The following is a 23,317-nucleotide window of genomic DNA, read 5'->3' as shown; positions in this document are numbered from 1 at the left end:
AGCTGTTCTGTGGCAGCAGCTCTGTCTAGAACTATGCCTCCTGGCTATGTGTCAGCAACTGTTCTACTGCCCCATAATGACTTTTCCTGTGTGGAAAGCCCATCTTGTGAAGGACAGATTAAAATTCTTAAGTGTTTGGACAAAAGACATGAGCAAGAAACAGTGGTGGAATTTTCAGGGGGGGAAATTTTTGTTCTGTATAACAAACAACGTTTTAAACAACAATTGGAACTACTTATTCAGGGAAGATGCTTCCTTGGGAGTGTCTGGAAAAACTGAAAAAATTTAAATGGAAAAAAAAATTACTGGGTGTCCTATGGCATGCTAGGCTTTGTCTAATGCATATTTCTGGGTTATCTGATTTTATAATGGCCTTCATCTTTTATGGTCTTGTAGCTATTTTACTATTCTGTAAATTGTAGAAAGCTGATAGTAACGCAAGATTTTTGTCCATAAAGATGAAATGAATTGTTTTTCTTGTGGAGGTGCAATTGATCTCCTATGGTCCTTTTCAGACTTCTACTGTAAAGAGTTGTTCACATATCTGTCTTTTTCAGGATACCCTCTTCTCCTGAAACGCGAGGACTGAGCTAGCCCAACAAAAATTTTTTAAGAGAAGGACCTGGGATGTATTTCTGATTTACTCACTTATTCCATTTGTGACCACCAGGGGGCGCAGAAGGCTTCCCCGTACAAAAGGTGGGAAACTCCACCTAGCGAACGCCTGCGGTAGAAGGAAGTGTTCAGGACTTGAGAGTGAGGATTAGGGCTGAGAATGGCAGTTCAAACAGCCGGCCGCGTACAGACCGTATCTTTATGAGAGGCGATGAAGTCAGCATGAAGCACGCACTAAGATCGCAGAAGAGGGCAAAGGTCTGCTAGAATTACGGAAAATATTTACAGCCCTTTAACCTGAATGCATAAAGCAGATTTTTTTTTCCTGACTTGACAACTGAATCTTCGGACTGTCAATCCTATTTATTGAGCGCCACTCTCTGCTGGATATGTCGTTTGTTTCCAAGAAGGAGGACAAATAGGGAAGAGGGTAGAGAGGTTGGGGGTGGGGGGAGGACAGGGGCTGAAGAAGGAGGGGCCGTGCAAGAACCCGCCCACCTTTTCAGAAGCTGCAACCCACCTGGGAACCTCTACAACAGGGAAAGATTCGGCTTAAGCTTTCCAATACAGACATCTTTATCTTGGAACTTTGCTTTATATCTTAGGAATCAGTCATACTCTCTCTGTCACACAGGCCTCACAGCGAACTGTGAAGTGGGTATTATCTCTGATTTATAGATATGAAAACAGTCCCCTAGAGAAACGATGACTTTCCCAAAGTTATACAAATGGTTAGTGGCAGGTGTCCTGACTTCAACGTTGAACTGCTTGTATTTCTCTGAAGGGTCCCGACTGCCAACGGCATGAAATCCGAACCCTTCCTCCCAGCCGGCCCCCGTCCCGCCTCATCTCGTTCTTTCCTCTAGGAACACTCTTTATCCGCTGCAGCACGCAGTCCCCTAGACTGTGCAAATCCCCTTTTGGGGGGTGCCCTTTCCCCCAGGTGGAATTAGTTGCCCCTTCTCCCACCTAGCACGAATCACACTGTCTTAGAGTTCTTTGTGGAACGTTGTCCCGCCTCGCGTGTGAATGAGCCTGTTGAGGCTGGATCGTAGCACAGAGCCTGGCACAGGTGGCGAATGGCTGTAGAATGGAAAGGAGGGAATTGAGGTCGAACAGACCCGCTGGCACTTCGTCGGCCCTGCGGCGGGATCTACCAGCGCGCGGCCCTCTCTCTGGACTTCCCCGATCCCTGCAGGGACCCGGAGCTAGGGCAGGTGGAGTGAGAGACGCCGAGGGTGGCGGGGCGGCAGCTGGGCACTGCCCCTTTAAGGAGGAGCGCGGGGAGCGGCCCAGGTAAGGGGCGGGTCCGCGGGAGGATCAACGCTGCGCGCCGGCGCCCGCCGGGGAGCCGGATTTGGAGCGCGCGGCGCCGGCAGGGCCGGAGGGGGCGGCGCGGCGGAGCCTCCTTTGGCCTCGGACACTCCTCCTCGCCGGTCGCCGCCGCCCGCCTCCACCTGCGCCTCTAGCTCGCTCGCCCCGGCCGGGCCCGGTCGCCACTTCCGGCCGCTCACCTGGGACGCGCTCACTTGCCTCCGGGCGCCCGGGCAGCAGAATGAAGGACCGGCTGGAGCAGCTGAAGGCTGTGAGTCCTGCTGCCCCCGGGAACCCGGCGGGCTGGGGGTTGCGGGGGGCGGAGCTGTGCGGGAGCGGGGCTTCCCTTCGCACCGCACATCCAGGTCGCAGGGGGGCCGGGCGCGAGGCCTGCCCTCCCCAAGCCCCGGCCGCATCGCGCGCCGGTTCCGCGCCCTCCCCTCCCCACCCGGGTCATGTGCCTGTGATTCATCGCTAGGCTGCGCTTTCCCTGGATGCCTTTAGCCTCCCCTCCCTCTTCCACCCCCAAGCTGGACAGCGTCAGCCCAGAGCTGGGATCGGCGGGGCGTGCTTAGGCCCAGAGGAGCTCCCCGTGAGGTCCGGGGTCACCTCACTACCTGCCCGCTGCTGCCTGGCACAGTGCCCGGGACCAGCCTCCTACCCTTCTCCTTGTTTCCCTCCTGCGGGGCGCCGAGCCAGCTACCCCCTACCCCTGGGGGCAGCTCAGGGCTCCTGGGTGACCTCGCGAGCTATGAGCTAGTTATGTGCCAGGATGGGTCCAACTCCTTTTCATTTGGCAGGCTATAATTATTAATGTCCCCTGCCTCCTCAGGACAGCTGTGGTCAGGGCAAAGGATCTGGATTATAAATTTTTTATTTATTTATTTTTAAGCTGAGCCATCCTGCCACCTGTTGGCAGCTGTTGGCAGCTCAGCTCGGGCTGGTAGTCGAACTGGTGACCCTGTTGCTCAGAGCTCACACTCTTGAGCGAGCTCTTAACCCACTGAGCCACTCAGCCAGCCCCTAGGGCAAAGGATCTGAAGGTAGCCCACCTCCAGCCCTGCTGCACAGAGGCTGTAAAACCTTAGGCTGCTGGCTCTTCTGGGCCTCTGTTTCCTTATCTGTCAAATGGGGGTGATTATACCTTAGGTATTTGTTATGAGATCAGATGACATAATGAGACTTAAATAGAGAAGTGTTAAAGCCTACATAGGTTTTTGAGTCAGACATTCGTTGACTCATTTAACAAACAATTATTGAGTGCAGTCTAGGGACAGGCCCAGTGCTAAGCCCTGGGGACTGGGTGACACAGGCTCTGCCTCAACGGAATTTAAAATCTAGCCCTTGACACAAAGTAGTCCATTTACTCAGGAGCTTGTTAAAGTGCGGAAGCCTAGGGCCTAGTTTGGACCTACAGATTCCGAGCCTTATGATTCGCTTAGGTAATTCATGAACATGTAAAGCGTGGGAAGCAGGGACTGGGCAGAGCTGGGGCTGCCTCCCAGCCCCACAGCTTACTAGCTCTCCGTTAACCTCGGAGGCGAAGTTTTGTCATCTGTGAAATGAGTGGTTGTGAGGATTAACCCCAAGAGAGCACGCAGAGCCCTTTGTACGGTGCATGGCACATCGAGGAGCAATAAATGGTACATATAATGCTACGAACTGTTAACACGGTTTGGAAACATAGAGACCTCATACAAGTGTGAGGGACTACTAGGATGATGTCACAGTTGTTTTCCTTTCTCCTCCCTTGTCTTGGGTGAGACCTTTGTGACCCATTCACCTGCTCTGGGGTAGTAAGGCTGCAGAGGAGGCAGGGCAATGGGGAAGTGAGAGGAGACGAGGGACATTGTGGGAGTGAGCCTCCCTGCCTGCTACTTGCTCTTTGTTGTCTGAGCCTCGCAACATCGCAGTGACTAACAGGGCAGAAAGTATTGCCCCTGTTTTTGTAGATGAGGAAACTAGAGCTCAGCCTGGGTGGGGGGGTGCCGCCAGGCCACAGAGCTGGTCAGGGTCCTGGCCTCTCTCCCCGTGTGCTTTCTCTAGTGCATGCTGGTTGGGGAGGAGGAAAGGGAAGAGAGCATGGTTTTGAAGGTCTTCCCCAGCCAGCACACCCAGCAATCATAAACAATGCAAAACTGAAGAGCAGGCAGAGGCAGCTCCCTGCCCCTTAGGTAAGGATCCATTTCCAGAGGAAGATAGCCCATGGCCCCTTTCAATAGCCCATTGTCAACACACAGCAAAGAGCCTTCCGTGAGCTTTGAATTCCAAGTATAAAGTCAGTTTGCTCAGGAGCCCAAGCAAGTTCCCTTTGCTTCTCCAAGCTTCCTTGTTCCCTTTTGTAACATGGAGCTCATGCTGGGTTTCCTCCCTTTACCTCTTGAGGTTGTGGGGAAAGTGAGACTGTAGGTGGTACAGCTATTGTGGGAGTGCTGTAATTATGGGAGTACTATTCTGAAGCCAGGGTGCTCTAGTGCTTTGGAGCAGGGAGATAGGTGGTGACTCTGTCCAAAGAGGGCTGGGCTGCTGGTTCAGAGCGTTCTAACTAATTGTGGCCCTGCCACTTAATAGCTGTGTTCCTTTGTGTCACTTTCCATCTCTGCTTCTCTGTTCCTCCTTCGTAAAACAAGGAGTTTGGTTGATCTCAGAAGCCCCTTCTGGCAATGTTAATGTTTTGGGTGAAGACTGTTGCTAAGGTTTATATAAATTTTGGTTTCTAATCCAGTTCCCCACCCTGCCACCCGAGACAGATAGCTCTCACTGCAAGGAGATAACCATCTTCTCTCTCCATTCCTTTTATCAAGGAAAGACATTTGTTAATCTGCATGAGACCAATTTCACACTGAGCAGCCCATGCAAGGTCTTTCTGCGGGCATCTTTCTAAACCCTGGGGGAGGCGAGGTGATAACTGCCTCCAGATAGCTGGAGGGTTGTCACATGCAGATCAGTTTTGCTCTGTGTAGACACCAGGAGAAGATGTGAAGTTGATGGGGAGAAATTAGGACTCTGCACAAGAGCATTTTTAGTGGTTGGAGCTGCCCAAGGATGGGCTAGGGAGACAAGAAGCTTGTTGAGATGTTGGATGTTTAGGGAGAGTCTTGGTGTGGGTGGCGGGAGGAAGGAGGCTGATGAGGAGGTGTAAGGCCTCCATCAACCCTGAGTGTGTGTGGTTGATAGACTGTTTCATATTGAGCCTGAGCCAAGCACCTGTGAGGCTCTCAGAGTTTCACCTGTGAAGTGGCTCATCATACCTTTCCCATTGGGTCACTGAGAGGGTGAAATGAAATAACCCAAGATAATCACCCACCATAGTAAATGTGAGCTCCCTAAACTTGACCTGCTGGGAGTAGCATTCCACACCCAAAGGCATACCTTCCCGAGGCCACGGTCACAAGACCTGCTGCATTTCTTTCATCTCTTGTCCGCTCCTCCTGGGGGCTTTCTCAGAAGCCTGCTTCTTCAGTGACCGGGACAGGCTCGCCAGGAATGTGCAGCACCTACACCCAGCCTGCCTCACCAGGCGGTTCTTGTTTGTTTCTCACTAGCTGAACTTTGGATCGGCTGAGTCCAGACAGTACCAGTCCAGGAACCTCGTACCTGGCCCTCTTTTCATTTAGCGCTTACTGAGCACCTGCTATGTCCCAGGTCCTGGGCTGGGGCTGGGGTGTAATGGTGAATAAGACATTTTCCTGGGTCTTAGGAAGTTCCCAGTCAGATCGGGAGACACTCAGGAAACAGACACGATGATACCATCCTTGTGATGGAAGCCACTGGAGGAAGACCCTGTTGGCCGGCCTGGTGGGGACAGGGCGTTAGGGGAGTGGGGGCGCTTCTCAGAAGTGATGCTTAACCTCGGGTCCCTCTTCAAGTCCTGGTTAAAATCAAGTCTAGTCTCTCGAGAGGCATGTCAAGACCCCTGGGAAGAAAGGGAGCGTCCTGGATTGTGTGCCTCACGTGGACGCCATGACCAGTGTTCTTTGACCTCTGTGTGGCGGGCGTGCTCTTCCTCGTTCTTTCTGACCTCAGCCTTCTGGGCACGGTGTTAGGAGGATTACTATACAAAGCCCTGGCCTTACAGAGTACATGGTCACATGGGGAAAGCACAGGATGTATTTCATGAAAAGAGAACCATCCCCCCCTGCCCTCCATCAAAGGTAGATAATGATAGTAGAGAAGCAAGCGATAGAGGTCAAGGACTTTGGACCCTGTTGGTGATTGATCTATGGAGGACTAGAAACAACCTGAGATGTACTGGCCCCTCCAAGGCCAGCACCTCATGAAATCAATCCCCTGGGGCTTTAGGGGCCAGCCTTACTTTTTGCTCTTTCTGTTCTGTCTTGTGTCCTACATAAAGGGCTTGTCTTTGGCCTCCTTCTCCATTAGAGTGTCTGTGGGATCAGAGATCCTCGGGACCCTGGAGCTTTAACGCTTAATTCATTCTATAAATACACCTTGAGCCCCTGCTATGTGCCAGGTGCTTTGGATCACAACCAAATCTTAACGCTCCGAGTGGAGAATCTCTTCACTGAGATGCTATCCTTCAGTGGTAAGATTTCCACCAGCCAGTGATTTCTTCCTCGGCTCCTCTCTTTCTCTGGCAGAGCTCTTGGCTGTGAGCCTTGGGGGAAGCCGAGCTGAGATGAGAGCCATAGAGATTTATGAGGGATTACAGACCCATCAGCCAGGGGCCAAGAGAGAACATGCTTGGATGAGAGAAGGGGATTAGTTTTATTTTTATTCCTGGGAGTGTGGGGGAGGCTGGGGGACAGGCATGAGCTGTTCATGTGTCCCCTCTCCCTTTCCATGTTCCTGTGTCCTTTTGTCAAAACTCCTACCCGTCTTCCAAAACTCATTCTTTACAGGTAAGGCTCCCTAACTGCAGCCTAGAATGTTCTCCCTCCATTCCAGCAGCCCCCATGGGCTGCATATTGCTTTGTAGAGAAATACCATTCTTCTGATTAGTCAGTGGGGTTTTTTGTTACCACGGAGTGGGCTTGAAGCCACCTCCCATTTGTTTTTTGATGAGGTGGACTCTTTGTCTCCTAGGACCTATTGTCTTTAAGATCGATGGTTCTATTCTTACCACCATTTCAGCTGCTACAGTAACAACAATCATTTATTGAGCAGCTACTTACTATAGGATAGGACTTGTGTTAGCTACCTTACATACCTTGTCTCTAATCCTCAACCCTGCAAGACAAGGTGCTGTTTATATTATTCCCATTTTATAGGTAAGCGGATTGAGGCTCAGAGTTGGTTGAGATCTCCAGCGGGGCAGTGGTGGGATCAAGAATTGAGCATGTCTTTCTTGCTTTTTTATACCACCCGACACTGTATTTGATCATCTCCTCATTACACTGTACTCCTTGATGCAGTGGCAGACAGGAGACTCCTCTGGGGCCCCAGGGCCTCACACTCTGTGTGTAGTTACCTATTAAACATTTGTCTGTTGACTAAACAACAGCTTGTCTCTTAAACATCCCTTATTCATTATTATGACCGACTTTTCCCACTCCATCCCCTGTGGGCTGGTGAACCTTTACCTGTGTGAAGTGCAACATTAACTCAGGGAACCCATCCATTTGCTAAGGAAGCCAGAGGTCACTGGTTTCACCTCCAAGGACAGGGATGGATGCGTTTCAAGGCTCCTCTCCGTCCCCAAACCCCCAGCCCAGTACATCGTGGGAGGCTGCCCTTGTTCAGATAGAAAATGAAGGAGAAGATATGGATATCACAGTGAAAATCTAGCTGCCCCAGTTCCTCCTGGTAATATTTCATACATCCGGTAAGGCTCAGTTCCAAGGTCATCGTTGCAAGGAAACTTCCGGATCCTAAGCCGACACCATTTACTCTGCCTCCCCTGGGACTTCCACAAGCTCTTTATTTTCGTTGATATGTAAAAGCAGACGAACACGGCTGTAATTTCAGAAGCCACCTGTCCTGTTATATCCTGCTCTCTGAGAGAGCAGATTCTGCACGCCCTCTCCCCTGTGTTTTGACTTCCCATCCCATAGCCTGGAAAGCTGTAAGTCACATCCCGCCTGTGGGTGAATGGGGATATTCTGCATATGAACTTACCTGGACACTCTGTAGGCCCTGAGTGGCCTTGTCTCCAGCCACTATTATATTAGGCCCCTCTGCCACGTCCCTCCCCTCACCACTGTCTCCACTGTCAGGTCAGCCTGTTTTCTGGCAGCAATGTTCCCCAGTCTGTCTGGACACGGAGTGAAGTTCAACTCCCCATAAAGAGACTAGTAGACCGTATACTGTCTGGGTATATGTCGCTGTCTGGGCTAGGGCAATTTGGTATGGCATCAGACTTACTTCTTTTTTTTTTTTTTAGAAATTTTTATTGGGGAACAGTGTGTTTTTCCAGGACCCATCAGCACCAAGCCAAGCAGCTGTCTTCAATCTAGTTGTAGAGGGCACAGCTCCTTGGCTCATGTGGGTATCGAACCAGCAACTCTGGTGTTATGAGCCTGCGCTCCAACCACCTGAGCTAACCGGCCGCCACTTTTTTTTTTTTAAACAAACTTTTTATTCTAGATTAATTTTAGATTTACAGAAAACTTACAAAGATAGTACAGAGAGCTCCTGTCTACCCCCTCACCCGGTTTCCTCCATTTGTCAAAACTGAGAAACTGACCCCGGTGCGTTACTGTTCGCTAACCTCCAGACTTTATTTGGATTTCACTGGTTTTTCCACGTGCGTTCTTTTTTGTCTTCTAGGACACCACATTGTGTTTAGTTGTCCTGCTTCCTTACCTCCTCTGGTCCGGGACAGCTTCGTGTTTCTTGTTTTTCATGATCTTGTGAGCGTGGCAACTGCTTTTAGGGCTTTGGAAGCGCTTTTTCGTGGCCAACGTGCTAGCTGCACGCTGGGGTGGGCGTGGCTGCCAGGAGGCTGGCTCCGCTGAGGTTGAGAACAAAGGCCATGCCGCCCGCCGCGGGTGCTCCGCGGGCTCAGGCCCCCGCTGGCTGGCTGCGTGATCTCGGCAGGCTACTAGTCATCTTTATGTTTAGTTTTCTCAGCTGTCAGATGGGGAGCGTTCCTGGGAGATTGTTGTGAGATTAAATGCCTTGGTAAATACAGAGCGCAGAAGAATGTATGAGAGGACTCCTCAGCACATGTGGGGTGCCCCCAAAATGTTATGTTTCTAACTGTTAATGAAGTGTTCTAGGAGCATCATGGTGGGGAGGGGGTTTGTGGGACAGGCTGAGAGGAAGGGTTGAGGAGAAGGCTGAGGATGGACAAGAGAAGACATTTTTAGTTCCTGCCCCCTTTCTGTACCCTGGAGAATCGGATATTGTGGGGGAGAGAGTAGGAGAGGAGGACACCAGAAAAGAGTGAAGAAGGCCAGGAGAGGGGAGGAAGGAACTAGAGGGGCTTGAACTCTCCAGGAGGAAGCAGAAGGTGTTCTTTCCATCTCCCTGAATGTCTCCTGGGAGGATAGAGAAAGCAGGGAAGATGCGGGCTATCGCCCGGAATGGCCCGCCTGCTGGAGGTGTCCTTTGGTAAATACACTCAACCTTCCGACTTTCCCCAAGGAGTCACCTCGGCTCACGTTCTCGAATAGGCTTCCGTCCTCCCCAGGCTCTGCCTTGAATTCAGGCGAGGCTGGGAGCCCCATCTCCCCCTGGTTGTACGGTTCCTGGACTAAGTGCCCTCATCACTGCCATGTGAAGCTGTAATGACCTGGGTGCCTCTCTGCGCCCATCTGCGACAGAAGGTCCTGGGAGAGCGGGGGCGCTGCATTGGGTCTGTGTATCTCCACTGTCTGTACTACTGCTTGGCAAATGGTAGATGTTTAATAAACACTGCTGGGTGAATGAAAGAACTGATGAACCTGTTACTCTGGATGGGACTTGGTAGTGAGAGGGAGAGGATTGTGGGTGTGGTGGTTGGTTATGAGACCCCAAGTTCCTTCTCTAAGTTAATGCACTGTGTACAGTGGATCGGACCAAGCAGTCAGTCCTGGTTTTGCTCCTTCCTAGCTGTGTGGTTCTGGATGAATAAACCTCCGTAACTCACAGATTACTCATCAGGATAGATAACATCAACCCAGAGGGCATTTTTGTTTTTTTTTTCTTCCCTTTGTTTAGATGAGCTTCCATCCCTTTTCACTCACTGCGCTTTCTCTAGACCTAGTTCAGATCCTGAAACAAAAATGGATGGGAATTAACTGGCACATCGGGATGAAACTTTGATGATTTTTTATATCCAACAAACGAATGCAAGATCTTTTCAGACACACATAGAAGATTACAAAATATTGACCATGTATTAGGACACCAGAAAATGTCAAATTGAGTCAGAATATGAAGTCAGATAGGCCATGTTCCCTGATGATGACATAATAAAAATTAGAAATTAACAATATAATGATAGTCCTCTGCAGGTGTACCTGCTTTGGAAATTAAAAAAATTTTTTTTCTAAATCTTGTGTTAAAAAGAGAACAAAATGGAAATGACAAACTATTTAGAAATGAAGAATAATGAGAGTTGTAAATAACAAAATGTGTGAGAATGTAGCAGAATTCACAGGGAGCTTTATTTCTTTAAATGCATATAGTAGAGAAATGACTTTATTCAAATAAATGAACTACATTTCAGTTCATTCTGAAGGACCTGCTGTCACCTTCTGAGAATGGACGTTAAAGTTGCATCTTTAGCAAAAACCCTCTTTAGAGAAAACAAGGCCAAATTCTCTACTTTAGATGGCATCGTCTTGGGCATTTAATATGTACCTCACATTGATCTAAACATTTCATATGCATTAACTAATCCTCACAAGCATTCTGTGAGTAGATTATTCATGTTACAAATGAGGCAACTGTGGCACTGAGAATTTAAGTAACTTGTTTAAGATCACACAGATACTAAGTAGCAGAGCTGTGTTTTCTCCTCAGTCAGATGTATCTCTATCTCTACACACTTGCACATTCATAGGATTATGTGCACCAGTATCGTTTCTGTTCATGCATACAGATTTGTCCAACTTAGTTTTATTGACATTACAGTGTCCTCTGAAATAAGCAAGAGCTTGTTACCATGCAGAGTGGGAAGGGCATCTTCAGGTGACTATAGAGGGTAAGAACAGGGGCCCTGGGCTCCCACAGACATGCTTTTGAGTCCTAATGCTACTATTATTAGCTGTATCATTTTGGACAAGTTATTTAACCCAATTAAGTAGTTGCCTCATCTGTACATGGAGAAAGTAATATTTGTCCCTCCTAGGGTTGATGTGAGAATCAAATAATGTATTTGAAACTACATGAGTGCTTGCAACAAAATGCACACGTATTATCTAGTATTATGTTTGATACGACAGAATACATGGAGTGGGGTCATCATGAACTTTGGTCTTGTCCAGTTGTCCACCTAAAACCGGAGGCCAAACGAGTCCGGGGTTCATGCTGCCTGCACCGCTCAGCCAATAGACCCGCACAGGAGTTGGGTCATAGAATAAGTGTTTAGTGTCAGAGCACCGGTGGTCTGAGAAGGCAGCGGGGTTAACACCTCCAAAAACTGCCTTACCATTCTCAGACCAGCCTGGGATATTTAAGGGAAAATCTGGGCGTTCCTTCAGAGGCTACGCGATGGTTCTGGGCCTCTGCATGGAGCCTCTCCTGTGGCCACTTGATTCTCTGGTGGAGTCAGGAACCCAGGAACAATGATGGGAGTAGCCTGGAAAGAATGCTAGACCATAGAGATTGTGATCAATCAACCTAAGGGTATTATTCATAAGTTTCAGGGTACTTTTCTAAAACAGGGAACTGGGTGGGACAGGGGACATTCTGAGCTCAAGCAGCAGGGGAATGATCTATTGTTAAGCTACAGGTAGGTCAAGGAAAGGTGAAGCCAGGGACGTGGTGAAGCCTGTACTATGGGGGTGCCAACCGGGCCCTGTTTCACACCGACTCCTTGGCCTTGGGCTAATTTGGTAATGAGTTTATTCCTCAGTGCCCTCATCTTCCAAATAGGGCCAACTCTTGCCTCAAATTGTTCAGCTAGAATAACTAACATCTTGAAAGTAAAAGTGTGAGGCTCTCCATGGGTATCATTAGGGGAAGATGCAGTTCAGCAGAAAGGGGAAGTGTTCCCTCTGGGAGGATTTCACTAAAAGGGTAAAAACAGCGTAGGAGGGAGAGCTGGCATTGGCGACGGGCCACCTGACTCTCTAAATGGGGAACAGAGAGCTCTGAGTGCCCATTGAGAGCTGCCACGCTTACGCAGAATTCCGGCTTCTTTTACTCAAAGAAGAGGGACTGGAAAAACCAGACGTTGGACAGCTGTGTGTGTCGTGGGTGTGTTTATGTGTGCGTTTGGAAGTTTTGGAAGTGGTGGTGTTTGTCTTTGGGAATCCACAGACCCTCATCCTAGAGGGAGGCAGGTGGGGGGAAAAATGGGCAACGGGGACAAGAAAAATCACATGTCATTGTCTCTTTGAATCAAATTTATTGGGAGCCAGTCGGGGTTTATGAAGCAGAGTATGCATCTCTGGAGCACAGAGCTGTTTAAATGTGGAGAGGACCGATGAGGTGCAAGAATGTGTGGTCACCTGCTTGTGCCCGGAGGCCCCGCCCCCGCCAGCCACAGTCCTTTAATACCCCCACCATGGGAAGTTAGGGACCAGATGTCCCTTTCCAGACTGGACTGCTGGTCCCTTCCCTTCTGTTATTATTTCCGTCACCAAGGCCTTCTGTCTTGTCCTGGGACCTGCTGGGCTTCCCCGGTGTGGTAGCCGTGGCCCGGAGAGAATCCAGGAGCCAGTGAGTGGCATCCTCTTCCTTTGGGGTGGTTTCCCTTTTCTTTCTTTGTTCGGAATTGCTGCTGATGTTAACCTATTTGCAGCCGTGATTTAACTTAGAAAGGAGTGAGGGCACACCCTATTCTCTGTCTTTTCTTTAGAAGGCATCCACCCATTTACTTCCATGGTTTTCCAGCCAGGTATCCAAGCTTGCCTGCTTCCTCCTTCTTCCTCTTCCCCCCCCCCCTTTCTTTCCTCTTTTGACAGCAGGACCCTTGCTTAAAATGAAACGTTATTTCAACCCCAGTGTATAAAGCAGATAAAAGTGAAGCAAGGCTGACGGACCCACCTGCTTTGACTCTCACCCCCTTGACATCCCTGGGTGGTTTCGGAGGCCCATCTGAGGTGTCCTGGGGTTCCAGAAAGCCTCATTGGAAAGCTAAGCTCCTTACTTGGTGGGGAAACCAGGGCTTCAAGGAGACACGTGCTGTTCCCAGGGCCTCCAGCGCCTCTCTCCCAGCTGGTGTGCTTCCTGCCCGGCTGGGTTGCGCTCTCCATGGCCCCTGGCTCCTCTCCGAGCCAGCGTGGGAGGGGCAGCCGAGGCTTGCGCCCTGCCTCTGAAAATCAATAGTGGGAGACCTTGAATAGCTCAGAACTTCTCTGGCCTGCAGGTCGTCCACTACCAAATCTAGGTGGGTTTCATTGACATAGTGTGTGTGAAGCTGCTAGAGTGTTGTGGCCACCTAGCACCTAGTAGGGATTCTATAGGTGGCAAATGTTTTTATTAAAGGAGCTAATGAAGAGGGACCTGTGGTCAAATAGAGGAAGGATGACAGAGAAGGCAAGTGAGAGGAAGGCAGTGAGTGTCGAGCGAGAGGAATTCCAGGTCAAGTGACTTTATACAGCGTTCTGGGCCCCCGAACTGTTTCCAGTCTTTGTTCTGAGAGGAGGTCATAGCCCAGGCTGCCCTCACTGAATCTGGGGGCACATTTGAGAGGTGGGAGTGGGCGATAGGTCCATCCTGGGTTGTAGCTGGGTGCTGCCTAAGGCACTGGCGATGTCTCCCATCTCCTGGTGGGAGGGGCAGCAGGCGGCTGGGGTGGGGGCCTGGGGAGAGGAAGCGGGCGGCTGGACTTGTGGTTCTCACCACGGCTTTTACTGTGGCCTCTGTTGCAGCTACTATAACGTTCCTTTACCACATGCCTTGATTCTTTGATAAGGATGCTTAAGTTCTCTTCTTGGCTGTGCTCACTCATGTGGGCTGAGGATAAAGGACCCTGTGTGCTTCCCTTGGCCTTGGGGGTCCCTGAGGCCTCAAGAGACCTCAGTGTGTAAGAGCACAGCTGTGTTACAAGGGAAGGCTCCCCGGCCCTGGGATGGGCTAGACCCCTTTTGGAGAAGCCTGGTGGTGGTTCCCAGTGTCATGTGACTCCAGATAACCAGATGATCGAGATGACCTGTGATAATGGCCTCTTCCTTGCGTTTTCTGATCTGCAGTTTATTGCTGTTGTTGCTGACGTTGTTACTTTATATTTTTGGAGGCAGCACACCACTGTAGGAGAAACTGCATGGGAAGATAGGAATCAGGAAACCTGGGTCCTAGTCCTGGCTGTCTAAGTAACTCATTATTCGGCCTTGGGCCTTGACTTGTCCATCTCTATGTGACAGAATTTAGTGATAAAATCTGTAAGATTGCATGCAGCTCTGCAAGTCCTATATCTCCCCCTTCCACTTCCTCTGTAAAGGCACTTAGACTCAGGTTAAATCTATAGAGACGTTGCCTTGGCGAGATCATACAGATAGCTGTTTTATCGAGTTATTACTGTGTGCTATTCATTGCATGAGGAACTTTAAAACGTTATCTTGTATAACCCTCATACAAGCCCCAGTAGGCACTATTGTTCCTGTTTTGTAGATAAGGAAATTGACGCTCCGAGATGTTAAACCAGCTGCTCAGTGACTGGTATGGGATGGAGTGGGTTATAGAACCCTGGTCGTCATGATGCTGTGGAATCGATCTTAGCCTTCAGCGTGAGGACTTGAGGAGAACTCACCTTTCACGTCTTTACGGCTAGGTGACGGCGAAACTGACATTTATTAGGCCCAGGCGTGTGTCCAGGATTGTGCTAGAAGCTTTCCATGTGTGATCTCTTCCAGTCCTCCTAAGAGTGATAAGGCGTGTGATGTTCTTACCATGTACAGGTCACTCAGAGCAGTAAGGGACTCGACCGAGGTCTCAGCCAGAATTGTGACAAGTTTTGGCCCTGGGTTGTGAGTTGCTGGAGGTGGACCAGGCTGCCCTGCCAGAGCCTGCTGGAAGCCAAGACGTGGCTCTCTCGACGGGAATCCCTGGACAAATTCCAGGGGTCTCACAAATTTATGACACGCTGGAGAGCGGGGTGCCTGCCTCCCGTGCTCCAGGACGCAGTTGTCCCCAGCTTCCAGGAACTGCCCGTAGCCCATCTGGTGGTGGTAGCCTCATCCCACGACCTTAGCACGTGTGCCTGTTTGAAGAAAGCTGAGCTGACACTCGTGTGTGTCTGTGGGTGTCTGTGGGCACACACACACACTCACGGGGTATCTCCCCTCAGTGTGGGTCTCCAGGAGAGCTCTGAAGTCAGGAACCGGTCAGCAAATGCTTCCCAGAGGAAGGCTGGGTTCCTATTTCTAGTGAGGCTCACGGAAATCCTTCTTGGCAGATGAGCTCTCTGGAGGCCACTGAGAGGCCCAAGCGTGGATGATAATAAAGTTGATAAAGGGAGCATTTTGTCTCCAGCTTTAGAAACTGCTGGGTAAATGTAGGCTGTCGGGCTCTCTGGAAGCTAGTTACTTACTCATCTAAAATTGATTAAATTTGTTACATATCTAGTACATGGTAAGTGCCCAGTATATGTGTGGAATAAACTAATTAATGACAAGTGCAAGTAATTTTAATTGCAAGCGACAAAAGCCGATTCTGGCTAAATGAATGGAAGTATGTGAGGATTCTGTTCCGCTCATTGAGAGAATTCCTGGGGAGGCCTGCAGACCCTGCACTGAGTAAGGGGGACCAGGAAGGACAGACGCGCGTGCAGCTCTGGGAGTCGAGCAGATTTCTGGTGGGTAGCTGGCCCGGCTCCCTCAGCCCTGTTCACGTCACAATTCAGATTCCTCAGAGGGCTTGGGTGGTGATTGAGAACCTTTCCGGACTCACGTGGGGAAGGTGAGGGGTGTCTCCACACAGGAAGGTGCTCCGGGCAGGCACACTCTCGAAGGATCTACTCTAGTGGATGCATAAAGCCACTCTGACCTCCAGGAGGCGGGGGAAGGACAGAGGAAGGGTCACTAAGAGCAGGCTGTGATGGCTGCTCTGGAAGATTGCACGAAAGGCACAGGGAGGTTTTAAATTTTACAGGCGGGGGAGTGTCAGGTAAGGTAGACAGAGAAGGTTGTTTGAGATTGAATTTTAAAGGCTAAGTAAAATTTTGCCAGCTGGACAAATGCATTTCAGGAGGAAGTCCTCATGTGACAGTTCAGTGATATGAAGTAATGGTGTGTTCAGGAAATGCAAAGAGTTCCAAGTGCCTGGTCTAGAGAGTGCATCATAGGGGGAGAAATGTGTGTGTGTGTGTGTGTGTGTGTGTGTGTGTGTGTGTGTGTGTGTGTGGCGGGGTTCTGACCTTAACGGGCCCCACATGCTCTTTTAGGCATTGGGGCTTTTAGTCCTAGGAGGTGAGCTGTCATTGAATGACTTTAAGTGGCAGAAGGACCTGATCAGTTCTAAGTTTTAGGAGGATGATTGTGGGGGCTGTAGCAGTGCCCTCAAATTTAACTTGTTAGAATGTGTCTTTTAAGCTTGGGTGACTGAAACGTCCAGACAAGCCAGAGAATGAGATGATGGGGGTGCCAGTCAAAAGAGACTCCCCAAATGGCTGGAGGGCCCCAAATTTCGGTGGGAATTCTCAGTACCTCTGTCTTCTGTTGCAGATCAGGGGGATGGACGCAAGTGAAGGAAAGAGGGCCCCTGGTGGCTTTCATTGCCAGTGGAGCTCTGAGCGTTGGAGAGTGACATGTCTTGGCTTAGAAGACCACAGGCTACTGGAGGTTGTGAAGAAGCAGGTGTAGGGGGTTTAGCTTTCCTCACCTCCACCCCAACAACCAGCTCTCCCTCTGTGCTTCGAAATGGGGAGTGTGCAGTGCAGCAGTGGTCTGGGAAGAGTGTTTGGAAGAATGTACAAACAGCTGAGGGCTTTGTGTTCAGTGGGAGGGAAGCCTTTCCTTTAGACAGTCATCTGGTGATTTTGCAGAGGAAGTTGAGTGAAGTTAAGAAAGCTGGGGTCCCCATGGGTGGTAGGGGAAGAGCTTCCTTTTCCATATAAACATGAACTCTGACAGGGAACAACACACAATGCTGTTTCCTTTGCAATAGGTGGCTTCTGAAAGTAGGAAAATCTGTGAGGATTGGAAGCTAGCGTTTTGGAGGAATTGTAGGTGGAATCTGTTCTAATGTGGGTCCCTGGTAGGGTGGATCCTGCATTCGAGCAGTGTGGAGAAGGGGATGGAACATGGGCTGCAAACCCAGAAGGCTAGCTAGGATCTGCCTGTCTCCACATTGTTGGTGTGTCACTTTGGCCAAGTTACTTACCCTCTCTGTTTTTGGTTCTCTGACTGGAATGAGTTACAGTAATGCCACCAATCCCAACCACTACCACCCAAACCTAGCGCTTTATTGAGTACGTACAGCATGCCAGACACTGTGCAAAAGTGTTTGATACCCATCATCTCATCGGTTTCTTAAACTACCCAATGAAGCAGGTAATGTTCTTATTAGCGTTTCACAGATAAGGAAACCAAGGCGAGGATAGTAACTTGCCCACCCGTCCCCCCACCCCGCAAAAAAATCAATAACGGTGGAACTAGGATTTAAATTCGGACAGTGTGCCACCAGACTTTGACACATCACTGAGCTGTCCTGAGTGGTAAAGGACATGATGTATGTAAAATGCGTAATGGAGGTACAGCACCTGGTCCCCAGTGAGCATTTGATGCTGTTAGCTGTTTCTTGTGGCCTTGGTCTCACCTGCCCCTTTTGTTTCTCACAGAAGCAGCTGACACAGGACGATGACTCCGATGAGGTCGAGATTGCCATTGACAACACAGCTTTCATGGACGAGTTCTTCTCTGAGGTAGGACCTTCCAGTGCCTTTTCCTGAATGTACAGACGGAAACACAGCTTCCTTATAAAGCATAAAACCTCAGGTCTTGGCGAAGGTAGCAGAGGAAAGTCAGTCTTTCACTGGGGCGGGGTGGCCAGACCAGGCAGTTACAAGGAGAATCTCTCCAACACTTAACTTGAGAGGATGCAGGCTTTTAATCTTATGGAGAAAGTCAGCAGAAAGTAAATTATATGTAATTAGAGTCTTTTGCTACATGACAACATTTTAATGATATCTCTTCCTGCCTAAATAACATAACTGAACCAGCCCACGGGGCCCCAGCCACGAATAAAAAACACACTGCATTGTTAGGCCTGAGATTCACATAGAGTAGATTTATTTCCAAAAATTCAGTGCCTTTGACTTAATTCCAGGGATAATAGGGAAACTAAGATGCCACCAAATATATATATATTTTAAAGATTTTATTGGGGAATTGGGGAAGGGGTACACTGTACTCTTCTAGGACCTACCAGCTCCAAGCCAAGCCACGGCCCCTCAATCTCAGTCGTGGAGGGCACAGCTCAACTCCAAGTCCAGTCGCCGTTTTTCAATCTAGTTGCCGGGGGGCGCATCCCACCATCCATGTAGGAGTTGAACCGGCAACCCTGTTGCCAAGAGCACACGTTCCCACCAGCTGAGCCACCTGGCTGCCCGCCGGCAGCAGCTCAGCAGTAGCCCAGCTCGGGTGCAGCTCACCGGCCCATGTGGGAATTGAACCGGCTACCCCACTGCTCAGAGCCTGCACTCCAACCAAGTGCGCCACCCGGGCAGCCACCAATTTATATTTCTGAAGTTAAACAGGGGCAAAGGTGGGCTGCCTCTGTCTATACATTCACATGCCTGTTGGTTTTGAAATGGGCAAGGTGCTACAGTAGACAGTGAGTGGTGGGAAGCTTGTGTCATGGACAGAAACCCAGGCTTAGGAGCCAGGCAAACCTGGGTTCAAATCATTCCCCTGCTTCCCACCAGCTATTGATCTTATGAACGTTTCTGGAATGCTTGGTGGTTTCCTTATCTGTAAATTGGGATTGGTAATATAATTCCCTAGAGGGTTATTCTGAGGATGAAATGGGATAATGTTTCTAAAACATTCAGTATAGCACCTGAGATATATGTGCTCAATGAATGACACTTAAACAAAACAAAACAAAACCACAGAAAGTTCAGTCACTGAAGTTTTCGCCACCATACTATGGTTTCTTTATTTAGGCTTTCTATTTTTCTGGAAAGAAGACAAGCGGCATCGCACTGTTTTTGCAGGGAGAACCTAGGTGCCTCCTCTCCTCTCGCTTATGGGTGTGGAAAAGTCACCCTCTAGTTGTGGTCTAAATGGAGTGGAGCGAAGCTTGATGGTTCAGGCCCGTTCATCTGTTAGAGTGATAAGCGGGTTTAAGAACGAACTTGAGTGTGTGTTGGCCTGATAGCGAAGTTGGCCATGAACATTCCACAGATCCCCTCCTTCCCTGGGGGCGGGTCTGTCCTTTTGGTCGCGGAGTCATAATGTGGTCAGACATTTGAGTTTTGTGAGTCTAATGCTGTTCCAGGTGTGGATCATGGAAGGAAAATGTGTCTGTTCAGCAGTGCGGTGGACTTCAGGAGATGTTGACATTATTGTAGCCTGTCCGTCTGAGCTTGCCTCGGAGAACGAGACACATTAAGGAACTTAATCTAAGGAGTTAAAGAATCTTCTCCCATAACAGTTTTCTTTCTGCCTCTTCTCTTAAACCACTAAGAGGGGCCCTGCGAGGCAGTATTCCTGGTGAGGTGGGGAGATGGTGGCCTTCAGCCTCCAAGACATGGTCTGAGTCCACCCTCAAGCACTGACTAGCAGTTGACGTTGGTCATGTCGCTTAACGCACCTGGGCTTGAACTCCTGCTCTGGAAATCGGGAATGTTAGTACTTACCTTTGAAGGCTGTGGTAAGGATCACACATCTGGAAAGTGTTATCTAAACGGAGAAGCTGGATGGATCATGGTTATTTCTGGAGACTTAAGAACTTAAGAGCTGCTGCTTTTCTTATTGCGTTCTCTTTGTTATTTGCTTATCTGTCATTTAGGGGGGAAAAAAGCCCTATCATATTTAGTGTGGAGAAGGGGGCTGCATGGTGGGCTGCAAAGAGTACAGTCTTTGAAGTTAACGCCTTACCCGCCACTAGCTGTGATCTTGGGCACATTCCTAACTTCTCTGAGCCTCAGTGAGTTTCTCTGTGAAATGGGGAGAAAAATATTCACCTCCCAGATTGGTTGCGGATTAAAGGAGCTAACGTTCAGAAAGTGTTGAGTGTAGGCTTAGGTAAAGGTTACTTTCCTTCTTTTTCACCTGATAGAGCAGAGAGGATAAGTATTGGAGTGGGGCAGAGGCAAGAGGGAGGCGATCATGGAACGACAGCATGCCGACCCTGGCACCCCACAGATCCTGGTCTAAACCCCAGCTCTGCCCACTGCTCGCCCTATAACTTTGGAGAAGTTGTCTAACTGCCGTAAACCCCTGTTTCCTCTAAAACAGGAAGAGTGATATGACCTGCTGATTGTTATACATATGCAATAAGAAAGTGTGTGATGTACGTAGCCCAGCGCCTGGCAGACACTAAGTGTGTCGCTGTAAACTTTAGTCCTCATCACCATTGTGTTCCCCAGTATGTTTGTGAGTAAGTAGACCCAAGAGTTGGTTTTATAGAATATGGTCTGAAAATGTCCTTGACAGTAGGATAAAGCACATTCCAGGTAATGGGGGAAAGGAGGGGTTTCCCTCTGTTTGCGACTGGGGAACACACCCAGGACATCCTGCAGGATATAGTTAAGTCGGTTTCTCGGGAAGGCACTCTTGTGCTAAAACCTGCTTTTTGGACTCGTTCCAGCAAGTAGGTCACCCTCGGTTATCTGCCGAGGACCGATGGTACAAATCACAGCGTGGTCAGAAAGGCATTCACAAGGTGTGGATGAAGTCACACGGCCAGGATGGTTTCAAAATGTGCTTTGCTCTGTAAAACTCCAGTCGTTTCTCCTGCTGCTCGATTGTTAGAGAAAAGAATTGGCCCTTGGGTTTTCAGGCCTCCTTGGTCGGTTAAGCCAGGGTCTAGTAAATGATAAACCTCAGACTTTTGTCTAATTTGTTGTCGTCTGTATTTTCCCTGGTCTGCTTGCTCGGTTGGCGGAGAAAGCCAAGTTTCAGAGGAAACAGAACCTACCTGAGAAGGCAGAAACATGAGGGGCTCGTTGTCCCGTATTCATTCATCCATTCACTGAGCCCTGTGAGGATTCAGTGTTTCCCAGACAAGCGTTAGGTGCTGCGGGACGCAGGGTTCTGGTGACAGGGGCCTTGCCCTCTGCTGTCCCCTTATCTGGTGAGGGTGATCGGACATTTTAGAAGTCAAATGATAATAGAAATGTCCACAAGGAGGTCCTGTGGGAGCACAGAGGAGGAAGCTTTATGTCCTGTCTGGAGGGAGGAGAGAGGGGTTGGTGAGAGACGGCTTCAGTGGTTCTTAGCGAGACTCGCCCGTCAGCATCGCCTGGCAGCTTTCGGCAAGGACACGCCTGACTCAGAGGGCCTGGAATGGCTCCGACTTCTGGATTTGTTCTTGAAAGTTCTTCCAGATGATTCTGTTGCCTGCTGCCCTTATGAACCAATGCAAAGTGATGGGGAGCCTTTGAAGGTTTTAAGCAAGGAAGTGGTGGCGTCAGAGTGTGGTACAGAAAAATCATGCTAGGGGCGTGTGCGGGAGGTGGGAGAGGCCAGAAACGGCGAGATCAGCACGTTGGCTGACGCAGTGGCCTGTGGGATAAAGGACCGGAGCTCTGAGCCGCATCTGGGTCTCTGAGTGGCAGCGTGTCACATCACTTAGGGATGCTTTCGAGTAACTGTGGCCTAAGCAATGAAGATGTATAATTGTTTCACATACGGAGAAGCCTGGCGTGAGGGGCAGTGCCGCGGGTTAGAGGTGCTGGGGTTCTAGGTCAGCATCTCTCTGACCCTCTGGGCTTTTTCCTTAGGACTGAGAGAGTCAGTTCTGATTGTTGCTATATAACAAATCGCCCCAACAGTCAGTGGTGTGAGCAACCCTTCGGCGATACTGGCAGATTCTGTGGAGTAGGATTTCGGACAGGGTACAGTGCAGCTGGATGCGTTTTTGCTGCACAATTTCTGGACCTTATTTGGGAAGCTGTGACCAGCCAGAGGCTGGAATCTTAGAAGCTTCTTTGTTCTAACACTGGTGCCTGGGCTACAGTGACTCAGGAGAGCTCAGCGGAGACTGTCAGTTGCAGTGCCTACACCTGACCTCTTTCTGTGGCTTGGGCCTCTCAGCTTGACCGAGTCAGGGGTGTCTGTTGGAACACGGAGACTCAGGTCTCCAAGGCAGGTGTTCCAGCTGTGGAAGGCATGCAGCCATCACTTCTGCTGTGCTCTGTTGTTGAAGCAGTTGTAAGCCTACCAGATTCAAGAGATAACCACCTTCCAATGGGAGGAACGTTAGAGGATTTGTGCCGTGTTTTAAAACCACCAGAGTCACAGCTCCATATGGCATCACCCCACCAGCTTCACAAGCAGTAAGAAAGGGGGCAGCTGGAAAGGTTCATAAATCTTTTTATCAGGGCAGAAAACTACCCAAATCCTCCAAGCTGACCTCCCCTGGTGGCCCCTTGGCCAGCAATGGATGACATGGTCATGGCCGCCCTTAGCTGGAAGGGAGACCTGGAGAGTGAGTACCTCGCAAAGGGACAGGATTGTCAGGACTGCCATAGAACCAATCGCGCTGCATCCTCTGGGGCTGGCAGCGTCCCGGCCCAAGCAAAACTGGAGTTCCGTTAACCAGGAGGCGGGAGCAGGCGGGGCTGGCTATTTGGTGGCTCAAAGTGCTCGTCATGGACGGCAAGATGAGATGCAAAAAGACTTCTGGAGCAAATATGTTTGAGAACTGCTTCATATTCTTTCCTCCTGTGGAGATTTATAATGCACAGTGACTTATTAAAAGCTCCAAGAAGTCGTGTAATACAGAAACCTGCTTCACTTGTCTATTTGCTTTTTTCATAGAACCCTTCCTGACCTGTGGCTTCTCTTAACAAGGATGAATGAATACATTTTGGAAAATGCTAGGTTAAAGTTTTCTTTTTTCGGATGCACTTTACAAAAAACCTGAGACAATTCTGATCCCCAACGTGAAGAGCGGTTGACTTGCTAGTCTTCTTGGATTTCCTTGAGTGGTTCCTGATGGCATCCCAAAGTGTGTGTTAAGATTAGGATTGCTCTGAGGATTAGATGAGATGCGTGGGTAAAGGCACAGCACGGTCCCTGGTGTATAATAAATGTGCAGTAATTGCTGGCTAAGTCTGTATTTATCATTATCGTCATTTAACGTTGACTGAGCATGTACTTTGTGTTAAGCATTTGGCATGTATTATCTCATTTAATCCCCACAAAAACTCTAGGAAGTGGGAACT

General features: G+C 49.5%; 1 protein-coding gene across 2 annotated transcripts in view; it reads left to right on the top strand.

The window, feature by feature from the left end:
* Positions 1–1,942: 1,942 nt before the first annotated feature.
* STX3 (syntaxin 3) overlaps positions 1,943–23,317 on the top strand; it is a 46,297-nt gene continuing 24,922 nt past the window's right edge. The window contains exons 1-2 of one of the 2 annotated variants that reach the window (XM_019656024.1): positions 1,943–2,200; positions 17,762–17,845. In XM_019656024.1, the coding sequence (XP_019511569.1) occupies positions 2,171–2,200; positions 17,762–17,845 (114 nt within the window). In that variant the 5' untranslated portion in view covers positions 1,943–2,170. The remainder of the gene's footprint in view (positions 2,201–17,761; positions 17,846–23,317) is intronic. The other variant, XM_019656025.1, reaches the window with a different exon arrangement.

Source organism: Hipposideros armiger, unplaced genomic scaffold (assembly GCF_001890085.2).
Source record: "Hipposideros armiger isolate ML-2016 unplaced genomic scaffold, ASM189008v1 scaffold_253, whole genome shotgun sequence".
In the NCBI taxonomy this organism is placed as follows: domain Eukaryota; kingdom Metazoa; phylum Chordata; class Mammalia; order Chiroptera; family Hipposideridae; genus Hipposideros; species Hipposideros armiger.
Note: the sequence above shows the minus strand (reverse complement) of the source record. Positions and strands in the feature narration are given on the sequence as shown.